Source organism: Netta rufina (genome assembly GCF_964035555.1).
Source record: "Netta rufina genome assembly, chromosome: 28".
NCBI lineage: Eukaryota > Metazoa > Chordata > Aves > Anseriformes > Anatidae > Netta > Netta rufina.
In genome coordinates, this window is record NC_140152.1 from 5,528,121 (window position 1) to 5,548,619 (window position 20,499).

Sequence of the window (20,499 nt, forward strand, 5' to 3'; positions counted from 1 at the left end):
CCTTTAAGAGCGGGGAGGGGCGGGGCGGGGCCTTAAAGGGGCCGCAGCCCCGGATGCCGAGGCCCCTCCCCGCGGTTTTTTTTTTAACTATTTTTTATTTTTTTTTTAATTATTTTTTTTGCAAGCCCCCCTCCTCCACACGCACACCCCGCCGAGCACCCCCCGGGGCTCCGTCGCGCGGCCCCGCCCCCGTGACGCCACTTCCTGCGGGCACTCGGGGTGCCGGTGCCGGTGCCGGTGCCGCGGCCCCTTTAAGGCCGGGCGCGCCATGGTGCTGCTGCCGTGAGTAGGGGCGGGGGGGGGCCGGGGGTCCCGGTACCGGGGGGGGGGTCCCGGTGCCGGGGGGGTCGCGCTCCCTGGCTCGGTCCCAGCACCCCCGGGAGGGTCCCGGTGCCGGTACCGGTGGGGGGGGGGTCCCGGTGCCTGTCCCCGTGCCGGTGCCGGGGTCCCGGTGCCCGGCTGGGGACCCGGTCCCTGTCCCTGTCCCGGTGCTGGGGGGGGTCCCGGTGCCTGCCCCCCACTTCCCGGTCTCCTCCCCCCACTTTGGCCAAAACGCACCGGGACCGGGGGGACCCCGGCGAACGGCACCGGGCGGCGACGCTTCTGCACCGGGCTGAGCGCGGTGACCCCGATGGCACCGGCGGCTGGGCCGAGAGCCCCGGCGGGAGCCCCTCACCGAGCCCCGCGGTGAACCTCAGCCCGAGACCGGCCGGGCCGTGACCTTCAGGCACCTCCCGGCCCGGGATCGCCGCCACCGAAACCCCGACACCACCCTGCGGCCCGGGGGGAGCCCCGCGGGGGGGGCTGGTTCGGCGCAGGAACGCTCCCGGTGCTGGGGGCTTGGTTTGTGCTGCCGGGGGGCGAGGACGGAGCCGGACCCGCGGTGCTCGGGGCCCGGCAGTGCCCGTGGCCTTTTAACCCTGGAACCCTGCGGGATGCTGCCCGGCCCCGCCACCCGCCCGTCCTCGTGCCCCGGGGGTCTCGGGGTCTCGGGGGTCTCGGGGCGCTCAGTCCCTTCCACCGCATCCCCCGCAGGAGGATCGAGGACTGCCTGCCCCCGCTGGAGAGCTCCCCCTCCAAGCGCTTCTCTCCCTCCAAGCGCAAGCAGTACTACATCAACAAGGCCGTCCGCAACTCCGACCTCATCCCCAAGGCCAAGGGCCGCAAGAGCCTGCAGCGGCTGGAGAACAGTAAGGGGCTGGGGGCGGTGGGAGGGGGGGGCCGGGGGCTGCAGGCTCGGCGGGGACGCCGCTTTTGCCTTCCTCCAGCCCGGTACCTGATGACGCTGCTGGAGCGAGACGAGTGCGGCAGCGAGGAGGCAGAGCTCGCCCACGCCGCCACCCCCAGCATCTTCGCCGAGGCCTGCAACAACGAGACCTACGTGGAGGTAGGAGGCAGCTGCCTGTCCCCACGGTGCCCGGAGCTGTGCTGGGAGCAGCCCCGGGCAGGCTGCACCCACAGAGGTTGATCCTGGGGCAGCCGCGGCGCTTCGTGCGGTTGCTTCACACAGCCCGGCCGGTGTCGTGGTGCTGCTCCGTGACCGAGCCCCTGAAACTTGGCTCCTGTCCCCGCTGGGTGCTCGGGGTGCAGGCTGCAGGGTGCTCCGGGTGCTGTGCTGCTCATGGCCGAGCCAGAAGCAGCTGCTCTGATGTAGAGCTGGGCGTGAGGCTGGACTGCGCGGATGGACGGTGTCGGCAGCGCTTGGGCTCGCTGTAGAAACGCAGCTTGGTGTTGGCTCTGAGCGCTGCCCCTGCAGCTCCTCCCCGAGCGGTCGTGGTGGGCAGTGGGGTTGGCTCCTGGGGGTGCCGGGTGGGCACGAGGCAGCTGGTGCTCCCCGCGACGCCTGCGGTGGGGCCGGGCCCTTGTGTTGCCAGATCTGGAACGACTTCATGAACCGGTCGGGAGAGGAGCAAGAGCGAGTCCTGCTCTACCTGGAGGAGGAGGCCCGGCAGAAGCAGGAGAGGAAGCTGCCTGCGAAGAACAAAGAGAAGTGGAAAGGTGCTGGGGGGGGGGAAAGCCTCTCCCTTCCCTCCCTTGCATGCGCTTTGGGAAGGGAGCTCTTCCCCGAGGGCCACGTCCTGCTCCCTGCAGCGGTCATGGGGCTGCGCTCACCCCTCGGGTGCTGCCGGGAGGGGTCCGGCCCTGCAGACCCTGTGGTGGACCAGGGGTAGCTCATGGGGGGCTGGAGGTGGCTGCGGTGGCCAGCTGGGTCCTGGGGGGTGTCGGGCACCTCCGCGGGGCCACGGACCCCATCCGAGCCCCTTCTGTCTTCCCTCCGTGGCCGCAGAGCACCCTGCCTACACGCCCAAGGAGTGCTTCCAGCGCATCAGCCGCCGCCTGCGCTCCACCCTGAAGCGGGGCAGGATCCCCATGGTGAGCCGGGGGCCGGGGGGCTGGGGCAGGGCCCGGGGACGCGTCCTGGTGCTGTCCCCGAGCCCACGGACCGGCGCTGAGGCTGGCAATCCAGATGAGGTCCGGGCAATGAGCTCCTGCTCTCGTGGGACCCCTGCAGCAAGGGCTGGCTGGAAGCTGGCGTCGTGTTCAGCTCCCCGTGCAGGGAGGGGGCTTTCCCCGGCTCGGCTGAGGTTTTCTGGGAGCTGCAGGGCATTTTTACCTGCTGGTTTTTTGGTCTCTGTTCAGTGAGGGCTAGAGGAAACCAGGTGTGCTTGTCCCCAAGGACAGCAAAGGAGCCTTGGGGGGGTTTTCAGCCCCATCCACGTGAAGATGCTTGGAAAAACTGCAATGCCTTTTGAAAGGGGTCAAACCACAGAGTGCTCCGGGCAGGCAAACCTGCAGCACGGCCCCGTGGCCTCGCGCCGGCTGGCTCGGGAGCGAGCTGCCACGCTCAGCCGGGCCCTGGGGCGCCTGGCTCCCTGCTCCCTGCTCGGCGGTGCTGTTTCCCTGCTCTGTTTGTTTTTCTTGCTCTAATTAGAGCTCTGTCTCTAAAAGCGGCCTCAGCTCCTCCTGCCTGTTGGCTCCTGCTCAACTTGCCCTCAAATGAGACTCGTTCCTGCTGCTTGTCTCTGGGGTCACGGTGCTCCGGAGAGCTGCGTGGAGCTGATCCCTGAGTGCCAGCAGGGAAGGAGATGCGAGGCACGAGGCTGTCCTGGCCCTCGCTGCTCCACGCACAAGGGACGGTGCCAGCACTTGGCATAGGAAGCGTGGAGCTGGCAGGGCCGGATTCCTCCCTGCTTTGTGGCTCGCTGCCTCCTGCCTCCGGCTGCGTGGACGTGGCAGGGGATGGTTGGGATCTCAACGTGCTCGTGGCTCTGCCGGGCCCCTGGCTGGGCTGCAGCTCCTCAAAATCACAGCCCTGTTGTCTGCGGGGCACGGAGCCGTGTGGGGATGAGTGGCTGGGGTGTGCCACGCCGTGCCCCCTCGCCTGGCTCCTCGGGTTCGCCCTCTCAGCGGTGCCTTTGCCTTCCTCGCAGGGGACGCTGGAGGGCCTGGAGGAGGAGCTGCTGGCCTTCTTCTCGGTCACCCCGCACTCCGTCTACACGGCGCTGATGGACAACAGGTATCGCACGCTGCAGGCATTGCTGCCCCCGGGATGTGGCTGGGGGCACCTGACGGGGCTATGAGCCCAGACCTGGGGCAGCCCCACGCTGGGACCTGTGGCTCTTTGTGCCCCTTCCCCTGCTGGGCTCCCTGGGCAAGCCTGGGGCAGGACAGCGCCGGTGTGCACCACGTCAGCTCTAACCCCGTCCCCATCTCCCCCAGCTTCGAGCGACTCCTGCTCCACGCGCTCTGCCAGTACATGGACCTCGTGTCTGCCAGTAAGAGCCTCGCGTTTGTTTTTATTTTTGTTTTTGTTTTTCCCCTCCGTCGCTATCTCCCCTCTCCAGCTCGTCCTCTTCCTCCCTTCCTCCCCCGTCCCACCTCCCGCTGCGGCTCGCAGATAACCGCGGGAGCCGGGCTGTGTCCGCCCATGGGTGGCTGCTGCACGGGCGATGTTGGCTGCATGGAGCCTGCTGGGACAGCACCCGGAGCTCTGCCCCGGGACACCTCGCGTGCCCCTTCCCCTCGGTCTGGGTGGGGATGGCTGGAGGCAGGGGGCTGCTCTGGGCTCAGCCCTGCGCACACCCCGGGGGGAGGCTCTGGGCTCTGTCTCTGCGGAGGAGCCTTCGCCGCCGAGCGCTTCGTTAGCGCTGAGGAGCAGCGAGAGCTCTAACGATGCGAAGCGGAGCCCAGGGTGCCACAGGGACACCGGGAGGGGGCTGGGGATGGCGGGGGGGCTGCGGGCACCAGTGGGTGGCGAGGAGGGGATGGGGACAGGCTGGGGGGCGCGGGGTGACGCTGAGCGCTCTGCTCGCCCCCAGGTTCGGACATCGAAGGCAAGCGCCAGATGAAAGTGAGCAACAAGCACCGCGTCTTCCTGCCCCCACAGCTCCTGCTCTCAGACTACCTGGGCCAGATAAGCTGATGGCGGGGGCCGGCCCGCCCCCCGCCCGGCACCGAAACCTCCGCTCGCCTGCCCCCGGCCCCGCTCCTCGCTCCCGGGCCGTGTCCGTGCCTGTATTTATTACTGGGGTGGCCGGGCCGGCCCCGCTGATGCCGCCGGTGCCATTGGTGCCGTTGGGGCCCGGCCACCCTGCGTGGAGCCCGGCAGCGCTGCAGCTGGCACCACGGCCTGCGCGGGGCAGCGGGGCTGTTTTTAATCGTAATACAGTGTGGTTTTATGTCTGTACGGCTGTCTGCGGAGCTTGGGTGGGGGACGGGACCCCCGGTGGGGCTGCGCGGGGCAACTGAGGCGTCACCGGGCCTTGGGTGCGGGTTGGTCTGGGGGGGGGCACAATGGGAACGGTGGGCTCAGGGGACGAGGAGCCCAGGGGACAAGGAGCCCATGGCAACACTGGGCCCAGGGGACAAGGAGCCTGTGGCAATAATGGACCCAGGGACAGTGAGCCCACGGGACAAGAGGCCAGGGGGACAACAAGCCCAGGGGACGAGGAGCCCATGGCAACAATGGGCCCAGGGGACAATGGGCCAGGGGGACAATGAGCCCATGGCAATAATGAGCTGGGGACAAGGAGCCTGTGGCAATAATGAACCCAGGGACAGTGAGCCCAGGGGACAAGGAACCCATGGCAGCAGCGAGCCCAGGGGACAATGAGCTGTGCAAACAATGGGCCCAGGGGACAATAGGGGACAACGAGTGCAGGGGAACAGCAAAAGCAGTGGCAGCAGCCAGGCCGGAGCCCCCCGCGGCCCCAAAATATGGAACGCTTCACGAATTTGCGTGTCATCCTTGCGCAGGGGCCATGCTAATCTTCTCTGTATCGTTCCAATTTTAGTATATGTGCTGCCGAAGCGAGCACGGAACCTGCTGCCCCCGCGGCGCTATTTAAAGTGTCATCACGGAAAAATGTTAAGGATAGGGTGGCCGAGTTTTTTATTCGTTACTAGTCCCATTCCTGCTCCGCAGCTTCCCTCCCCAACAACACGCTCCGATTTCCTCTGTTTTCACCCCAATCTCCCCAAATTCCACCGTTTGCACCCCTCCCGCCGCCCCCGATGCCTTCTGGGTAAATCTTTATGCAAATGACGCTCCCGCTGCCTCCCTCCCAGCGAGGACCTCCGGCCCGGGCTGTCCGCGGCGCTGCCTGAGCGGCGGCGTCAGGCGCACGGCGGGCAGGCGGGGGCCTCGGGACGGCGGCGCGGAGCCCCGCGGTAGGCCCCGGTCCCCCCGGTAGGCCGCAAACCCCCCGGTAGGCCCCGGCAGGCCCTGCCATGGACCTGGCCTACGTGTGCGAGTGGGAGCGGCGGCCCAAGAGCAACCACTGCCCGTCCATCCCGCTGGTGTGCGCCTGGTCCTGCCGCAATCTCATCGCCTTCACCACCGACCTCCGCAACGAGGAGGAGAAGGGTGCGGGGGGGGGGGGAACAGCGCGCGGTTAACGCCTGGTGAGGGGAAAACACCTCACGGGTAAAGCTGCATGGCGAGGGCATCGCGACATGGCGTGGGTAAAATAAACACGGCATAGTTAAAGCATGTGGGCATCGCGATATGGCGTGGCTAATGTGACATGTCGTGGGTAAAATAACACATCAGAGTTAGAACATGTCGTGGGCAACGCGATATGTCGTGATTAACCCATGTCGTGCTTAGCCCCTGTCGCGGTTCCCACCTCCACGGAGGCTGCGTGGGGTCGGGGTGCCCGCGGGGTACCTGGTGACGGGGGCTGCCGTCCCGTTCCTCCCCCCGCGCAGACCTCACCCACATGGTGCACATCATCGACACCGAGCACCCCTGGGACGTCTACTCCGTCAACTCCGGGCACACCGAAGTCATCACCTGCCTGGAGTGGGACCAGTCGGGTGAGCCCGGGCCCCGTCCCCGTCCCTCGCTGCGGGGAGCCCGTCGTCGCCTCGCAGCCACGCGCTGAGGGGCTCTGCCTGCCCGCACCACGGCTTTGTTTCACGATTCGTTTCTTGTGCGCAGGCTCCAGGCTGCTCTCCGCAGACGCCGACGGCCACATCAAGTGCTGGAGCATGACCGACCACCTGGCCAACAGCTGGGAGAACACCGTGGGCAGCATGGTGGAGGGAGACCCCGTCGTGGCCCTGTCCTGGCTGCACAACGGCGTGAAGCTGGCTCTGCACGTGGAAAAGGTGTGTCCCGGCCCCGCGCCGCTCAGCAGGGCTGGCTGCGGTCATTAGGACTCGTGTAATTAGCAGTCATTAGCAGAGTCATGGCTGTGGCAGGGTTTTGCTCTGCGTGTTTCTGCGCTGCCGTGGGCTTCTTCCGTGGCCTTGGGCGGGTCAGGTTGGGGAGCCTGTCGAGGCAGAAGCAAAGATCAGTGTCCCAGGTCCTGCTGAGTTGCAGCATGGGATGCCTCGGTGCTCTTGGTGCTGTTAGCCTGCCTTTCTCACTCTGCCCCAATTTCTCAGGCTGTGAAATGCAGACAAAAGCATTTCGTTGCCTACCAGCAGGGCTTCAGAACAGACGTGTTCGAGGTCATGGGGTTTGATTCAGGGATTCAGTAACAGGAGCCAAAGTGTACATAGGTACGGGGCTGGTTTAGGAACATGGCTCAGGAGACAGAAAGCCTGCCAAGTATGAGTTACCTCTTCATGTTTTAAACGTTAACTCTTGCAGCAATGAGAGAAATGCCTCTCCCCTTTAGCACAGGAGAACCGAGGCACAGAAAGGGGCCGGGGTCGTGCAGGGGGTTGGTGGCAGGCTGTGGAAAGGGAGAGGGGGCACTGCTCCTCCGGGTGTGGTAGCAGCTCTGCATCTGAGCTGCTCCAGGAGCTCTGCTGAGGGCTCGGTGTCTTCCTGCTGCTGCCTGTAAAGCTGAACCCGCTCAGGGCCAGGGCAAGGCCCTTCCCCCGGGTCTCGTAGCAGCGTCGGGTGCGTGAGCTCAGTGACCTGCCTCTGGTCAGGGGCTCAGGGAGCTGGAGATGCTCTGCAGACACAAATGTCCCCGTGTCCCTGCTCTCCCTTCACAGTCCGGGGCATCCAACTTCGGCGAGAAGTTTTCCCGGGTGAAGTTCTCGCCGTCGCTGACGCTGTTCGGAGGGAAGCCGATGGAGGGCTGGATCGCCGTCACCATCAGCGGGCTGGTCACCGTCTCCCTGCTCAAGCCCAACGGGCAGGTGCTGACGTCCACGGAGAGCCTGTGCCGGCTGCGCTGCCGCGTCGCCCTGGCGGACGTCGCCTTCACCGGCGGGGGGAACATCGTGGTGGCCACGTCGGACGGCAGCAGCACCTCCCCCGTGCAGTTCTACAAAGTCTGCGTCAGCGTGGTGAACGAGAAGTGCAAGATCGACACCGAGATCCTGCCGTCCCTCTTCATGCGCTGCACCACGGACCCTGCCCGCAAGGACAAGTACCCAGCGATCACACACCTGAAATTCCTGGCTCGGGACATGTCGGAGCAGGTGAGCTGTTGCTGTTGAAACAAGCGGGAGCTCCTCGGATAACAAAGGAGAGAGCTGCTTGTCCCAGCCTGGCCTTCCCCACGTGGCTCTAGAGCAGCGATCGTGTCCTGCCATGCCCTTTGTGTTTCTCGTTGCTGTTTCTGGAGCCTCAGCTGAGCAGCCTGCACTTAAAAGGTGCGGGGTGTAATGGCTGAGCCCTCCAGTTCCTGGAAAAGCTCTCTGCAAAGCCCCATCCTTCATTAGCCTGATTATTTGCTGCTTTGTTTGCTTTATGCCCCCACTGCTGCTTGGTGCGGGAGTTCTGAGCTGTTCGGGAGGTTCTGGGGCATGAAGTCTTTCATCTGCAGGTCTCGGCTTCAAAGCAGTCCCCCTCCAGAACTCGGAGCTCTGGATCCACATGACTTAATTTAGTAGCTTAACTCTATTTGCCAGGGTATCGATAATGAGATTGTGGAAAGTTAAGTGACCCGGGGAGCCTGAGCTCCTCTCCTCTTCCCCATGGAGAGGATCGAGTGCTGTGCTGGAGAACGCTGCGTCTGCTCCAGCTTCAAAGTCAGTTCAGCTCCTGCCCTTTCCCTTTAGTCCGATGCACTGGGATGGCATCAGCAGGTCACAGATTGGAGATGGGGCCGTTTGTGGTTTGGAGAGGCCGGGGCTGTGGTAGCTCCCTGCAGAGCTCTGCCTCTTTCATTCCAGCCGGAGCTAGGGACTTCACCATTACACGTTGCTGATACAGTGCTCGGCTTTTCACTGGTGGGGGACGAGCTCATTAGGAGAAAGAGCCTCAAAATGGGGCAGGAGGAGGGCAGAAAATGCCCCTGGGTAGTGCTGTTCCCCACAGTAAGCTCCAAGTGTACAGAAGCACGGGTTTCTGTTCCGCAGGTGTTGCTTTGTGCCTCCAACCAGAACAGCAGCATCGTGGAGTGCTGGTCTCTCCGGAAAGAGGGCTTGCCTGTCAATAACATCTTCCAGCAAATCTCTCCCGTGGGTGAGTGTCAGCACCTGGTACTCTTAAAAGTAGGAGCCTGGTGTGAGAGAAAGAGCAAGGCGGGTTCCCAGGCCCATTACCACGTGGATGGGATCATCCAGAGTCCCGTATTTATTTTTTGGGTATTCTTGGTCATGTTCTGTTCCATCCGTTTGCATCTTAGGCAACAAATTGCTGGTTTCCAGGAAGTGGTTCAATTGCTACTTTCACTCAGTAAAACATTATCTGTTTTGCTGCGCAACCACTCTTCCTGCTGAGAACAGAGCAAGCTGAGTCTTCTCAAGGAAAAAAACGTGCAGCAAGCAAGTGGCTCAGTCGAGCTGCCCGGTCTGCATCTCCCTTCCACCTGATTTCAAGTATAACAAAATCAAACATACACGTTTTGCTCCAGTGCAATGCAAAGGATCGTTGTACATACAGATTTATTACTTGCTGCCAGCAGAGCCTTCCACCAGGACAGGTGGAGCAAAACAAGTCGTAACTTGTGCAGTTACTGAGCTCAGCCCAAAAATGGGGAATACGCTGGGGTGGTAGAATGGCTGGACAGCCCGGTGCGGGCAGAGAGCTGGGGCAGGTGGCTTTTTCTGCCCCCGAAGTCAGAGGTGGTAGTGAGAGGTCTCCTTTGTTTCCCACAGTCGGAGACAAGCAGCCCATGATACTGAAGTGGCGAATTCTGTCTGCCACCAACGACTTGGATCGGGTTTCGGCTGTGGCGCTGCCGAAGTTGCCCATCTCCCTAACCAACACGGACCTGAAGGTAGCGAATGACACCAAATTCTTCCCTGGACTGGGTAAGGAGTCTGTGTTGCTCTTTGGGTGCTGTGGTGTTGCCACAGGAGCTTTCGGTGGCTCCTTCTGTGGGCGAGGTTACACAGGGGGAAGTTTCTTCCTCACCTGTGGCTGTCTTCTCTCCGCAGGTCTGGCTTTGGCTTTTCACGACGGCAGCGTCCACATCGTTCATCGCCTCTCCCTGCAGATGATGGCTGTCTTCTATGGCTCTTCCTCCCAGCGCCCCGTGGATGAGCAGTCTATCAAAAGGCAGCGAACTGCTGGTCCCTTAGTGCACTTCAAAGCCATGCAGCTCTCCTGGACATCTCTGGCCTTGGCTGGCATTGATAGCCACGGGAAGGTACTGGATTTTTTTAGCTGTGGGGTGTGCGCTTTTGTTCTTCTTTATCTCTCTGATTGGTGATGGATCATTGAGAAAGACTCTGGGAATGTTACCTCCAGCTGTGTGAGCCATGTTAAACAGGGCGGGGCGAATCCCATTGCGGTGTCTTTGGGTCAGGAGTGAGCTGCAGGTCACCCGCTGTCACCCGGTGGGTTTTGTGGAATGTTTTCAACCCAGTTCCTGACGCAGGCTTTCATTTGCCTCCTCCGTTCAGCTGAGCATGCTTCGTATCTCCCCTTCCATGGGCCACGTGCTGGACATGAACACGTCCCTGCGTCACTTGCTGTTCCTGTTGGAGTACTGCATGGTGACTGGCTACGACTGGTGGGACATCCTGCTCCACGTCCAGCCCAATATGGTCCAGAACCTGGTGGAGAAGCTGCACGAAGAGTACATGCGGCAGAGCGCGGCCCTGCAGCAGGTCAGCAGGGCTTGGAGCTCCCTGTCGCACAAAGGGTGGGCACAGGGAGGGGTCTGGGAGGCAGGAGCAGTAACTGCTGGAGCTCAGAGGGCTGTAACAGCCTGGCTGCGCTGTCTTTGGATGTTCTGCCTGAGCAGCACTTGGGTTGTGAAGGACCTGTTTGTGCAGCGTTCGTTGTCACTGCAATGAATGGGTCTCAACCTGTTGGAAAGCTCTGGTGAGCTGGTGGAGCCACTTTTTGACAGCTTCTGTCAGCGGGTCTGGAACAGTAGCACTGTTTGTATGTGCACAGAACAATGTTCACTACTCCTGTCATTCATGGAGCAGAAATAGAGAAGGGAATAATGAGCTTATCCTAATTCTGCCTTCACTTTGACTTTTTCCTGGTGTCTCCCTGTCACTCAGGTCCTCTCCACGCGCATTGTTGCCATGAAGGCGTCTCTTTGCAAGCTCTCCTCCAGCACGATAGCCCGTGTGTGTGACTACCATGCCAAGCTGTTCCTGATTGCCATCAGCTGCACCCTGAAGTCGCTGCTGCGCCCGCACTTCCTCAACACCCCAGACAAGAGTCCTGGGGACCGACTCACAGAGATCTGCTCCAAGATCACAGATATAGGTAGGTGGTGATGCTCATAACGTCAGGCGTTGCCTTCTGAGTGTTCTGCTTGGGATCGTTCCCCTTTCAGATTCGCTGTAAAGTGTCACAGGCTCACGGTGGCTTCCCGTGTCTGAGGAAGGGGAGGATGGGACCTCTTCCCACACCACACGGACAGGAGAAGAAGCTTGGATCCATCTTCTTCCTGAGCCAGATGTCCTGCGTCTGTTTCAGACATTGACAAGGTGATGATCAACCTGAAGACAGAGGAGTTTGTCCTGGAGATGACCACGTTGCAGTCCCTGCAGCAGCTCATTCAGTGGGTGGGAGACTTCGTGCTCTACCTGCTGGCCAGCCTGCCTAACCAGGTGAGAGCCTGCGGGCCTGAGAACAGGCGGTCTTAGGAACCTCCGCAGCGTCCTCTGGCCACGAGTTCCGCGGGTGTCTGCTGTTGAAAAAAGGGAAGGGAACAGTGTTTCTGTCAGTCTGTGCCCGAGTCCCAGTCTCAGCTGTTTTTCCCCTCCGCAGGGCTCTCCCGTGCGGCCGGGCCACAGCTTTCTGCGCGACGGAGCGTCCTTGGGCATGTTCAGGGAGCTGATGGTGGTGATCCGTATCTGGGGGCTGTTAAAGCCAAGCTGCCTCCCTGTCTACACAGCAACCTCCGACACCCAGGACAGCATGTCCCTCCTCTTCAGGCTTCTAACGAAACTCTGGCTGTGCTGTAAGTGTTTGCCGGTTTCCCCGAACAAAAGACTCTTCCTTAATGTGGATTGTGCGTGATAGAATTAATTGTGGGGAGTGACTTCTGAGTGGGTCTGTAGTGTTTAGAAAGGGCGAGTACAGCTGCCAAGTTTATTGTTTTCTGCGCTGTGTTGGCGGATGGTGGAGGAAGCTGCACGCAGTTCTCTCGATCTGTAAATGAGAAATTTAAAGATCACGCTGGTTCTCTTTCACTCTCTGCCTTATTTTCCATGCAGGTCGTGAGGAAAATCACATAACAGAGCCAGATGATACCCTGATAGATGAATGCTGCCTCCTGCCCAGCCAGTTGCTCATTCCCAACATTGACTGGTTGCCTATCAACGATGGCATTATCAGCAAGCTGCAGAACAAACAGCTTGTCCGGCTGCAGTTTGGAAAAGCTCCTGGGCTCGTTGGTCACACTGTCTCTTCCCAGTTTGATGCCTTTGTAAGGTACAGAGATCTGAAACAAATCTCTCTCTTTCCATCTCTGAGAGGTCAGTGGATCTGGGGCATCTGTTATGACGTGAGCCAAGAGAGTACGTCCTCTGTGCTTGAATTCCTTTCTCAACTTGCAGCTGACTAGTAATTTAAAGTATGAAAAGAGGTGGCAAAAGGAGGGGGTGAAATGCTAGTTCACGATTAGATCTGTGCAAGCGTGCCCTTGAATCCAGTGGCACTTCGATATGCAGCTCGCTGTCTTGGAAACAGCTTTTTGAGACAATATTCTAGAAAAGTTGCCATTCTTTTTCCTATCTAGGGCACCTGGACAGCCCAAAATTGATCATCTGAGAAGGCTCCATTTAGGAGCATACCCCACAGAAGAATGCAAGTCATGTACCAGGTAAGCGATGCAAACATAATCCCTTAGATGCAGAGGAGGTCTTGGCAGAAACTCAAGCTGTTCTTTTTGTCATTCAAAAGCTCCTGTAGTCTCTGTTTACCATCCCAACTGGTATCCCAGTAACATTTCATGTGAATTACGCCTGCAGGAGGAAATGCTGCATCTAAAATAAGGCTTTTCATTTACAGCACTACAGCTTGCGTTGAAAGAAAGCACTTGTGGTTACGTTTAAGATATCCCTAATCTGGAAGGCCAAGATCCTTAAAATGCTTATTGAAGAGCAGTGGGACTGGCTCAAGATAGCTGCTGCTATCATTGCAGCGTGGCTGTTAAATTAAAAATCTTATTGCTTTGCCCTGCAAAGTAACCCCAGCTCTTTGAGAACTAACTACATTCTTCACTGCCCATGATTGAACTGCTTTTCATCTGAGGGCTGGATATGGCAGCATGGAATAAATACAATACTGCTTTCACTGGAAGAAAAATAGGAGAGCAGTCAGATTACGTGAGTAAACAGAGATCTGAATCTATATTAGTGATGAGAGATCCCAAGCTCAGCCTGCAGGTCTGATACCACCTCTGTTCTTGGAGAGGAGGTGGTGAGAGGGAATACTCACAGTATCCATGGTACCATTTGAGGAAAGTTTTTCAAGCTAGGTTTGTATTTAAAGTCCTTTTGTGCTGTCCCCTTCATCCACTCTCACAAAAGAGCCTGGATTTTGAAATAATGGTGCAGGGAGCAAACATCCATCTGATCATGTGATTGAATTAGCTCTAATTATTGGTTTTAATAGAAAGTCTCTGTAGCAGATCATTTTTATAAGATGAATGTCTGCTGTTTTATGTATAAATAGCAGCTGGGGGCTGTTGTCTTGAAGACAGCCTTCTGTTCCCAGATAACCTCTCTTCATTTAAGATAATTGCTCACATGGTTTCAGCTGGTTTTCGGTGCTCACAAACATCACCTGCAAATGACAAAAACTCGTTTCCTCCTCAGATTCCTTGATCCCCCTGTGATCTGCACAGAAGCTCCAGCACTGCTGGCTTGTTTCCTGGGCCCTGTGGCTGCTGTGCTGAGTCGCCCCTCTCTGCTTCCTTCCAGGTGTGGCTGTGTTACCATGCTGAAATCGCCCAACAAAGTCACGGCGGTGAAGCAGTGGGAGCAGCGCTGGATCAAGAACTGCTTGTGTGGGGGGCTGTGGAGAAGGATGCCTCTCAGCTATTCCTGAGAGCGTGTTCTGTGGGGCACGGAGAGAACAAGGGGTGCCGTGTGGACAAGCGCAGAGCTTCCTCCCCTGACAGTGTTTGGGACCAAGGAGCAGCAGCTCTTCTGAGCTCTCAGAAAGCTCTGTCCTGGTGCTGCCTGCCAGGCAGTGCCAAGGGGCTGTCCGGCAGTGCTGCTAGGTTTTTCTTGCATTGATTTTTGTGCTTCACCTCTTTTTGTCCTTAAAAAATAGAGGGGAGGAAGAAAAGGAGTTTTTTTACAGACTGGCTAGAAGGGAATCCCAAAGGCAGCGTCAGCTGGAGGAGAGAAACCTGCTGCTTTCCTGGGGCTCTGCGCTAGCACAAGGAATGGCTGAGCTCTGGGTTCAGCCCTCGCACAGTGGTGGTGGGTGGTAGCTGGGGGTAAACAATCCCCAGTGAAAGGGAAACAAACACCTGGCACCTTGGGGAATGGGGCACGGGCTCCTCCATTCCTGTTTCCTTGCACTTCTCCATCCTTTGAGTGAACTTGCTCCTTGAAGGGAAGCGCCACTGTGCATCCTGTTGTAATTAAAGGAGCCGTTTCTTCCCCCTCTGGAGGAAGGGACGTGAGCATCGCTGCCTGGAGCAAACCCGTCCTGTTGGCTCTCACTGAGAGCCAGCAGCTCTTTTGTAAATAAAGGTTCCCCAAATTTTGTACGGGCTGTTTGGTTTGTTTTCAAAACTTCAGCACTTTCATGTGACTTTTCGTGTGGCCTGCGTCCGGGGCTGTTTATGTATGAACAGAGGAGAAGGAAAGCCGTTCATTGCATCCCTATTAGGCAAGGAGCTGCAACCACTTGCAGAATTGGATGGGAAATTAATGTTTTCGGCCTTCTGTGAGGTTATTATGGACACAAGGGGAGAAAACACTAGGTAATTAAGATTGTTGTAAGTCTGCAGCTTTGGGCAAAGCCGGGCGCTTCCAGCATGTTTGAGGAAGAGCTTTCCTAGAACAGCTCCGTCCTGTGCTCAAGGTCAGACGTGACTCATATCACACTTCTGCCTCGGTGGATTGTGCTCAACCACCCTTTTGTTGGGTGCTGCCAGTTGGTAGAAATGCCAAACTCACAGTGCTGATGTTACATCAGAGGGGACCTGCCCTGTCCTGCTGACATCAAACCACGCTGGGGGTGCTCAGCAACTTCACTGAACCGGGCAAAAATCTGAGTGCTTGGACAAAGCACAGCGAGGAGGCTTGGAGCTGATCTGTGGCTTGGCCAAATTCCCACCCAGCCAGAAAACTTCGGGCTGTCCTCGGAGACCACTTGAGGGAAAGAACGAGCCATTTTTTTAATATATTTATATCCCTCTGGGAATGGGTTTTCATTTATTAGTGAAAAATGGAGCTGATGGCAAAGAGCTTGGCTCTCAGCTCCATTTAATGCGTTGCTGTGTGGAGACACTCTGCCTTGCTATTCTTCTGGTAATTAAGGAAAATCAAAAGGCTAATTAGGAAGCTCCAACTCCTTGTTAAGGCTCCTTTCCCCTGTAAGTAAAACTAATCAGCCTGGGCCCTCGCTCGTTTCCTGCTTCTCAGAGCAGGTTTGGGGTTATTTAACGTGCGGTGGCACGCGGAGGGAGCGATGGGTGGGCTCCTCTGCCTCGGGCCGGGCAGGATGCTCTCCTTCCCCCGACGGCTGCGTTAGGGCAGGGCGAGCAGCTCTGCTCTGCTCCCAGCCCCGCCGTGATCCCGCTGCTGGAGGGACGCTGCTGGTCCCAGCTGGGCTCTGCTGGTCCCAGCACTGTATGTCGGGGCTCTGTGCCAGCCCTGGGGCCCCGCGGCTGGGTCTGGGGCCAAGGACCGGGGTCCTGAGCGTGCCAGCAGCACTGCAAGCAGCTCCTGGGCCTTACTGGATGCTCACACAAGGAACTCGTGGCTGGTCCCAGCTCCGGACCTTGCCGTGCCGCAGGATGTGGCCCCCACGCTCCCACCCAGGGCACCGGGCTCAGGGCACTCGACCACGGAGTGCGGTGATGGGAGCGGGGCTGGGAGAGGTGCTGGGGCTCGGGGGGGTCCTTGTGCCCCTCCAGGGGAGCCCAACGGGGGTGAGTGGTGGCGGGAGGGCACAGGGGGGCTCAGCACACTGCAGGGGGGGACGGGATTCACCCACGTGTGACCAAGGAGGTGAGGACGGAGATGGCACGGAGCAGCGATGGGGAGGGTAGGGGTGCCCCGGGGGCTCAGCACCCACCCCCCAGCTGTGTGTGCAGCTGCCCGTGCCCCCCACACGGTGCTCTCACACTGTTCCCCCCCCAGCCCCGCTCGGCCCCAGCAGCTCTGCGGCAGGAGCAGTGATTGCTTTATTGCAGAGGGTCGCGGTCGGCGGTACGGGCGCGTTCAGCAAAGCCTGCGGCCTGGGGACCCCCACCCTCCCCGGGCATCGCTCAGCCCCCGGCCAGCCCCTGAGCCTCACGAGCAGGAGGCTGGGGACCCCCTGCCCCATTTTGTGCCCCCTCCCGGCCCGGCGGTGCGGGGGTGCTCGGGGAGCCCAGCGCCCAGCGGCGCAGCAGCGTGGGCCGGGCCGGCAGCAGCAAGCCGTGGCGTGGAGCCGGGTCCCTCCGTGAGCCCGGCTCAGCGAGCGGCCTCGTCCCCGGCCTCGTCCCCGGCTGCCGAGGCCATGACGCCGTCGATCCAGGCGGCGTACGGGGCGATGCGGGTGTAGATGGCGGGCTTCTTGTAGTTGCCGCAGACCCGGGAGCCGGCTGTCACCACCCCTTCGGCCACGCCGTTGCAGACCAGGGGGCCCCCGGAGTCTCCCTGCAGGACAGGGGCTCAGTGCCGGGGGGGGCACTGCTGCTGCTCCCCCCACTCCCCACCTCACTCCCTCCCTGGGGCTGCAGCTCCATCCTGCCCCATGGCCCCGTCCTGCCCCACGGCCCCGTCCTGCCCCACATCCTCCCCCCCAGACAGAGCTGTTCCCACCCCGCTCCCTGGCCCCCGCGGGTGTTGGCAGCCCCAGCCCACGGCCCTGGGTCCGGGACAGGAGGCTGAGGAGGCCGGTACCTTGCAGGTGTCCTTCTTGCGGGAGTCGGTGCACATCATCTTCTCGGTGATGGTTTGGTCGTGGCGGGTGCGGTGGTTGCAGAGCTCACGGCTGATCACCGGCCGCTCCACCTGCTGGAGCTTGTCCGGCCGCCGGCCGCTGTGGGTGATGGTGCCCCAGCCCGCGACCTCGCACATCGTGTCGGCCTCAACGTCCCTGTCCTCCCGCTGGAACGGCAGCACCTTCACGTGCGTGTTCAGCTCCGCTTTCTCCTCCAGCTGCCACCAAGCAAAGGAAGGGACCCGGCTCAGCGGGACACGGCCCCGGCACCGTGCCGGCCTCCCCGAGCTCCTGGCGCTTCCTCCCCGCCCGCAGCCCCCAGCACGCGGCCGGAGGTCGGAGCCACGGCTGCAGGGGTGATGGAATCACTGGGAACCAGCCCAAAAATCCATGGTGGGGGGAGCGGGGATGGTCCCACAGGCCAGGAGGGGGACAGAGGGGGCCGAGCGCTGTGGTCAGCCCGGCCTCGAGGGATTCCTCCCGGCACCAGCAGTGACCCTGTGGGGTGAGCGTGGTTGGGGTGCTGAGGGCGGTGGGGAGGGGGCACCCGACGCACCTGGAGGAGCAGGAGGTCGTCCCTGTTGTTGTGGATGTTGCTGCCGGGGTGGGCGATCTGCGCGCGCACCCGGTACAGGCGCCTGTGGGGCTCCGGCTCGCTCAGCGAGTGGGCTCCCAGCAGGACCTGGAAGAGCTTCCCGTTCCTGCAGGGGGTGCAGGGTGGGGGGCTCAGCACCACTGCGGCGGGGCACGGCACGGGGGGGGCCGTGGGCTCACAGAGAGACCCCCCCCCAGGGAGCTGGAACCCCCCGGGGTCCCGCAGCCCCTGCCCGGCCACCACCGTGGGCACCCTGGCACTGCCCCCCCCGGCACTCACGTCCCCTCGGTGCAGTGCGCGGCGCTCAGCACCCACTGCTCCGCGATGAGGAAGCCCCCGCAGACGTGCTGCCCGTCCAGCTGCAGCGAGGCCATGTAGGGCCGCAGGTGGGGCCTGGCCTCGTAGCCCCCCAGGATCCGTCCCCGGGGCTGCGCTGCGGCGGGCGGGAGAGAAGCAGAATGAGTTGGGGTCACAGCACTGCAGGGCCCCCAGCTGTGTCCCCCCCCCCCCCCCGTGTGCTGGGGACCTGCTCCCCATGTGGTTTGGGACAGTTGCTGTTTTTTTCTGGCGTTCTTCCTGCTCTCGGTGCCCCCGTTCCCACCTCCCGGCTGCCTCAGTTTCCCCGCGGGCATCCCCAGCCCTCACAGTGCCCCCATCCCTGCCCCCCCAACCCAGGGCTGCTGACACAAAACCATTGGGAGAGCCCAGAACCGCCCCGGGGATGCCCCAGTTTGTCCCTGGCCCCCTCCCAGGGATGCCCCAGTCCATCCCCATCCCAGTATTGGGGTGCAGGGGGGGCACTCACCATTCACCACGGCCCCCAGCTGCAGGAACAGAGCGAGGACGAGGACGGGAGCAGGACACGGCCCCATGGCTGCAGTGGGGAGCCTCCGACCCGGCCGTGGGGCTCGGCAGGGCTGGGACTCGCTTTTATGTCCAGTTTGGGGCCGCGGAGAGGGGGGAAAGGAAGGGAAAAAGGAGGGGGTTTCCGCAGCGTGAGGAAAATATCGAGTGTGTCTAAACATTCAGGTTATAAAACAGGTCAAGAGTTCTCAGCACAAACAAAGCTGGGAGGAAGCAGCCTTCCCCAGCTGTTGGATCTGGCACAGGCGGGAGGGGATTTTTGCATCGTTGGCCCCCAGCACGGGGGTCACCGGTTGCTGTCCCGGGGGGTGCTCAGGGGCCACGCAGCCGAGTGGAGCTCCAGCCTGCTCCATGGCCCCAAATACCCCCAGGACAGTGGGATTGGGGTCACCAGCAGCTGGCTTCGGGTCCCCAGGCAAGAGGCAGGACCCGACCCCACACCCGGGGCTGTTTTTCTTGCCCCCACCACCTGCAGCCCCCCAGCTCCTGCCCAGGTGACGCCAGGACCTTGGCAAAACCTCGGCTCCTGGGGTGCAGGATGGGGACAGGGGCAGGACGGGGGGCTCGGGGCTGGCTGCAGAGGGGCCCGTGCCCAACGCGCTGCCCGCGGGCTGCCCCGGGCTGGCTGCGCGCCACCAGCGCGGCGGGGCCGGGATCTGGGATTTCCATCAGCGGCGAGGAAGGAAGCCTCGGCTGCAGCCCACGTAGCTGCTTCTCACACACAATTTTTATTTTTATTTTTTTTTTATGTGCCTGCTGTTTTTACAGCTCAAAAATCGCTGGGTTTGATTCCGGGCTGCCGTGCAAACGTCCCAGGCTGCGGCTGCACCAAAGCCACCCAAACGCTCCCGGGGTCACCGCGGCCATGCGGGGCTCAGCAGGACAGGCACCGGCACGGGGGGGGGACAGCTGCTGCCACCCCCCCGGCCCTACAGATGGGGTTCAGGACGGGGGCACACGGGGTGAGCGGGTCCCTGCGTGGGGCAGCTTCAGCCTCGCCTTCAGCCCCTGGGTTTTGGGGAGCTCGTGGCCATGGGGCTTGGACCCCCGCAGGAGGAGGGTGCCAGGGGCCTGGTGCAGTGGGGGGGCTCCGGGTTTGCTCTGGGGGGGGGGGCGGATTTCTGCGCTTTGGGCCCGTGGAGCCGCAGGGAGAGCGGCTTAGCCGCAGCTTTCAGCCGCTCGGGATTTAAACGTTAAATACGCCGGGAGATTTCTGCCCACTTAAGGCCGAAAATGGGACGGGGGCAGCGCTGCGGTGGCCCCCGGGGCCTGAGCGGGCTCCAGGGCTGCACCCCGGGGTGTGAGAGGGGCACGGGGCCGGGATCCACTGCGGGTGGGGGGCACGGGGGGGGCTCGTTCCTCCTCCAGAGGGGCTGGGAAGCCCACGGGGGGGCAAGGGGAGCTGCACCCTGGTTCCCCAGCCCTGAATTTGGGGGGATTTGAGGCTTCGACCAGCGGCCGAGCCAAGCTCGGGGGTGAGAGGGGGGGCGGCGCGGCCACACGAGGCCCAGCAGCTGGGGGCTGCACCAGGGGGCAAGGGGCTGGGGGGGGGGGGGGGGGGAAAGGGGCTGGAGATGGGGGCTTGGCATGGCCCTGGCCCCCCAGTGCCAGGAGCAGAGCCCTGGGGGGGGCAGAGCAGCACTGGGAGGGGCACACAGCGGCCCTACGGGGGGACACAGCAGCGGGGGGGGGCGCACAGCAGCACGGGGGAGCCGCCCCCGCTCGGTGCCGCGCCCCCCCCCCGGTCCCTTTGTCTCGCACCCGACCCCCCCCGCTCCCCTTCCCCGGCCCCCCCCGGGCTCCCGCGGCCGCCCAAAGCCCCGAGAGGGGCCGGGAGCGGCGGGGCGGGGCGGGGGGCGGCGGGGAGGAGGCGGCGGCGGCGGAGGAGGAGGAGGAGGAGGAGGGGAGGAAGCAGCCGCTCGCCGCGCTCGCAGAGCATCCCCGCTGCAGCGGGAGCCCCGCGGACGCCCCCGCCCCGCCCGGCCCCCCCCGGCCTCCCCCGGCCCGGATTCGCCCCCCCAGGGGCGGCTGCAGCGGAGGTGAGTGGGGGGCGCGGGCGGCGGCGGAGGCACAAAGGGACGGGCCCCCGCCCCGACACGGCCCCCCC

At 61.9% G+C, this 20,499-nt stretch overlaps 3 protein-coding genes across 3 annotated transcripts; 2 read left to right on the forward strand and 1 right to left on the reverse strand.

Moving 5' to 3' along the window:
• The first annotated feature begins 162 nt into the window (after window positions 1–162).
• R3HDM4 (R3H domain containing 4) lies at window positions 163–4,687 on the forward strand. Its single transcript, XM_084302721.1, has 8 exons — window positions 163–282; window positions 1,036–1,190; window positions 1,269–1,387; window positions 1,875–1,998; window positions 2,288–2,373; window positions 3,432–3,517; window positions 3,721–3,776; window positions 4,320–4,687. The coding sequence occupies exons 1-8, from the start codon at window positions 269–271 to the stop codon at window positions 4,421–4,423; spliced, it is 744 nt and encodes a 247-aa protein (XP_084158847.1). The 5' UTR covers window positions 163–268; the 3' UTR covers window positions 4,424–4,687.
• Window positions 4,688–5,651: 964 nt separating this feature from the next.
• Window positions 5,652–14,537, forward strand: MED16 (mediator complex subunit 16). The gene is made up of 14 exons (XM_084302691.1): window positions 5,652–5,866; window positions 6,211–6,318; window positions 6,443–6,612; window positions 7,453–7,884; window positions 8,767–8,872; window positions 9,508–9,663; window positions 9,790–10,001; window positions 10,258–10,464; window positions 10,870–11,080; window positions 11,294–11,427; window positions 11,588–11,780; window positions 12,037–12,253; window positions 12,561–12,644; window positions 13,747–14,537. The coding sequence occupies exons 1-14, from the start codon at window positions 5,731–5,733 to the stop codon at window positions 13,871–13,873; spliced, it is 2,493 nt and encodes an 830-aa protein (XP_084158817.1). The 5' UTR covers window positions 5,652–5,730; the 3' UTR covers window positions 13,874–14,537.
• Window positions 14,538–16,207: 1,670 nt separating this feature from the next.
• On the reverse strand, window positions 16,208–18,422 carry LOC311219550 (complement factor D-like). Its single transcript, XM_084302718.1, has 5 exons — window positions 18,334–18,422; window positions 17,808–17,961; window positions 17,490–17,634; window positions 16,894–17,151; window positions 16,208–16,647 (listed from the first exon to the last, which is right to left on the reverse strand). Exons 1-5 carry the CDS (start codon window positions 18,398–18,400, stop codon window positions 16,462–16,464), a joined length of 810 nt encoding a protein of 269 aa, XP_084158844.1. The 5' UTR covers window positions 18,401–18,422; the 3' UTR covers window positions 16,208–16,461.
• Window positions 18,423–20,499: the final 2,077 nt, after the last annotated feature.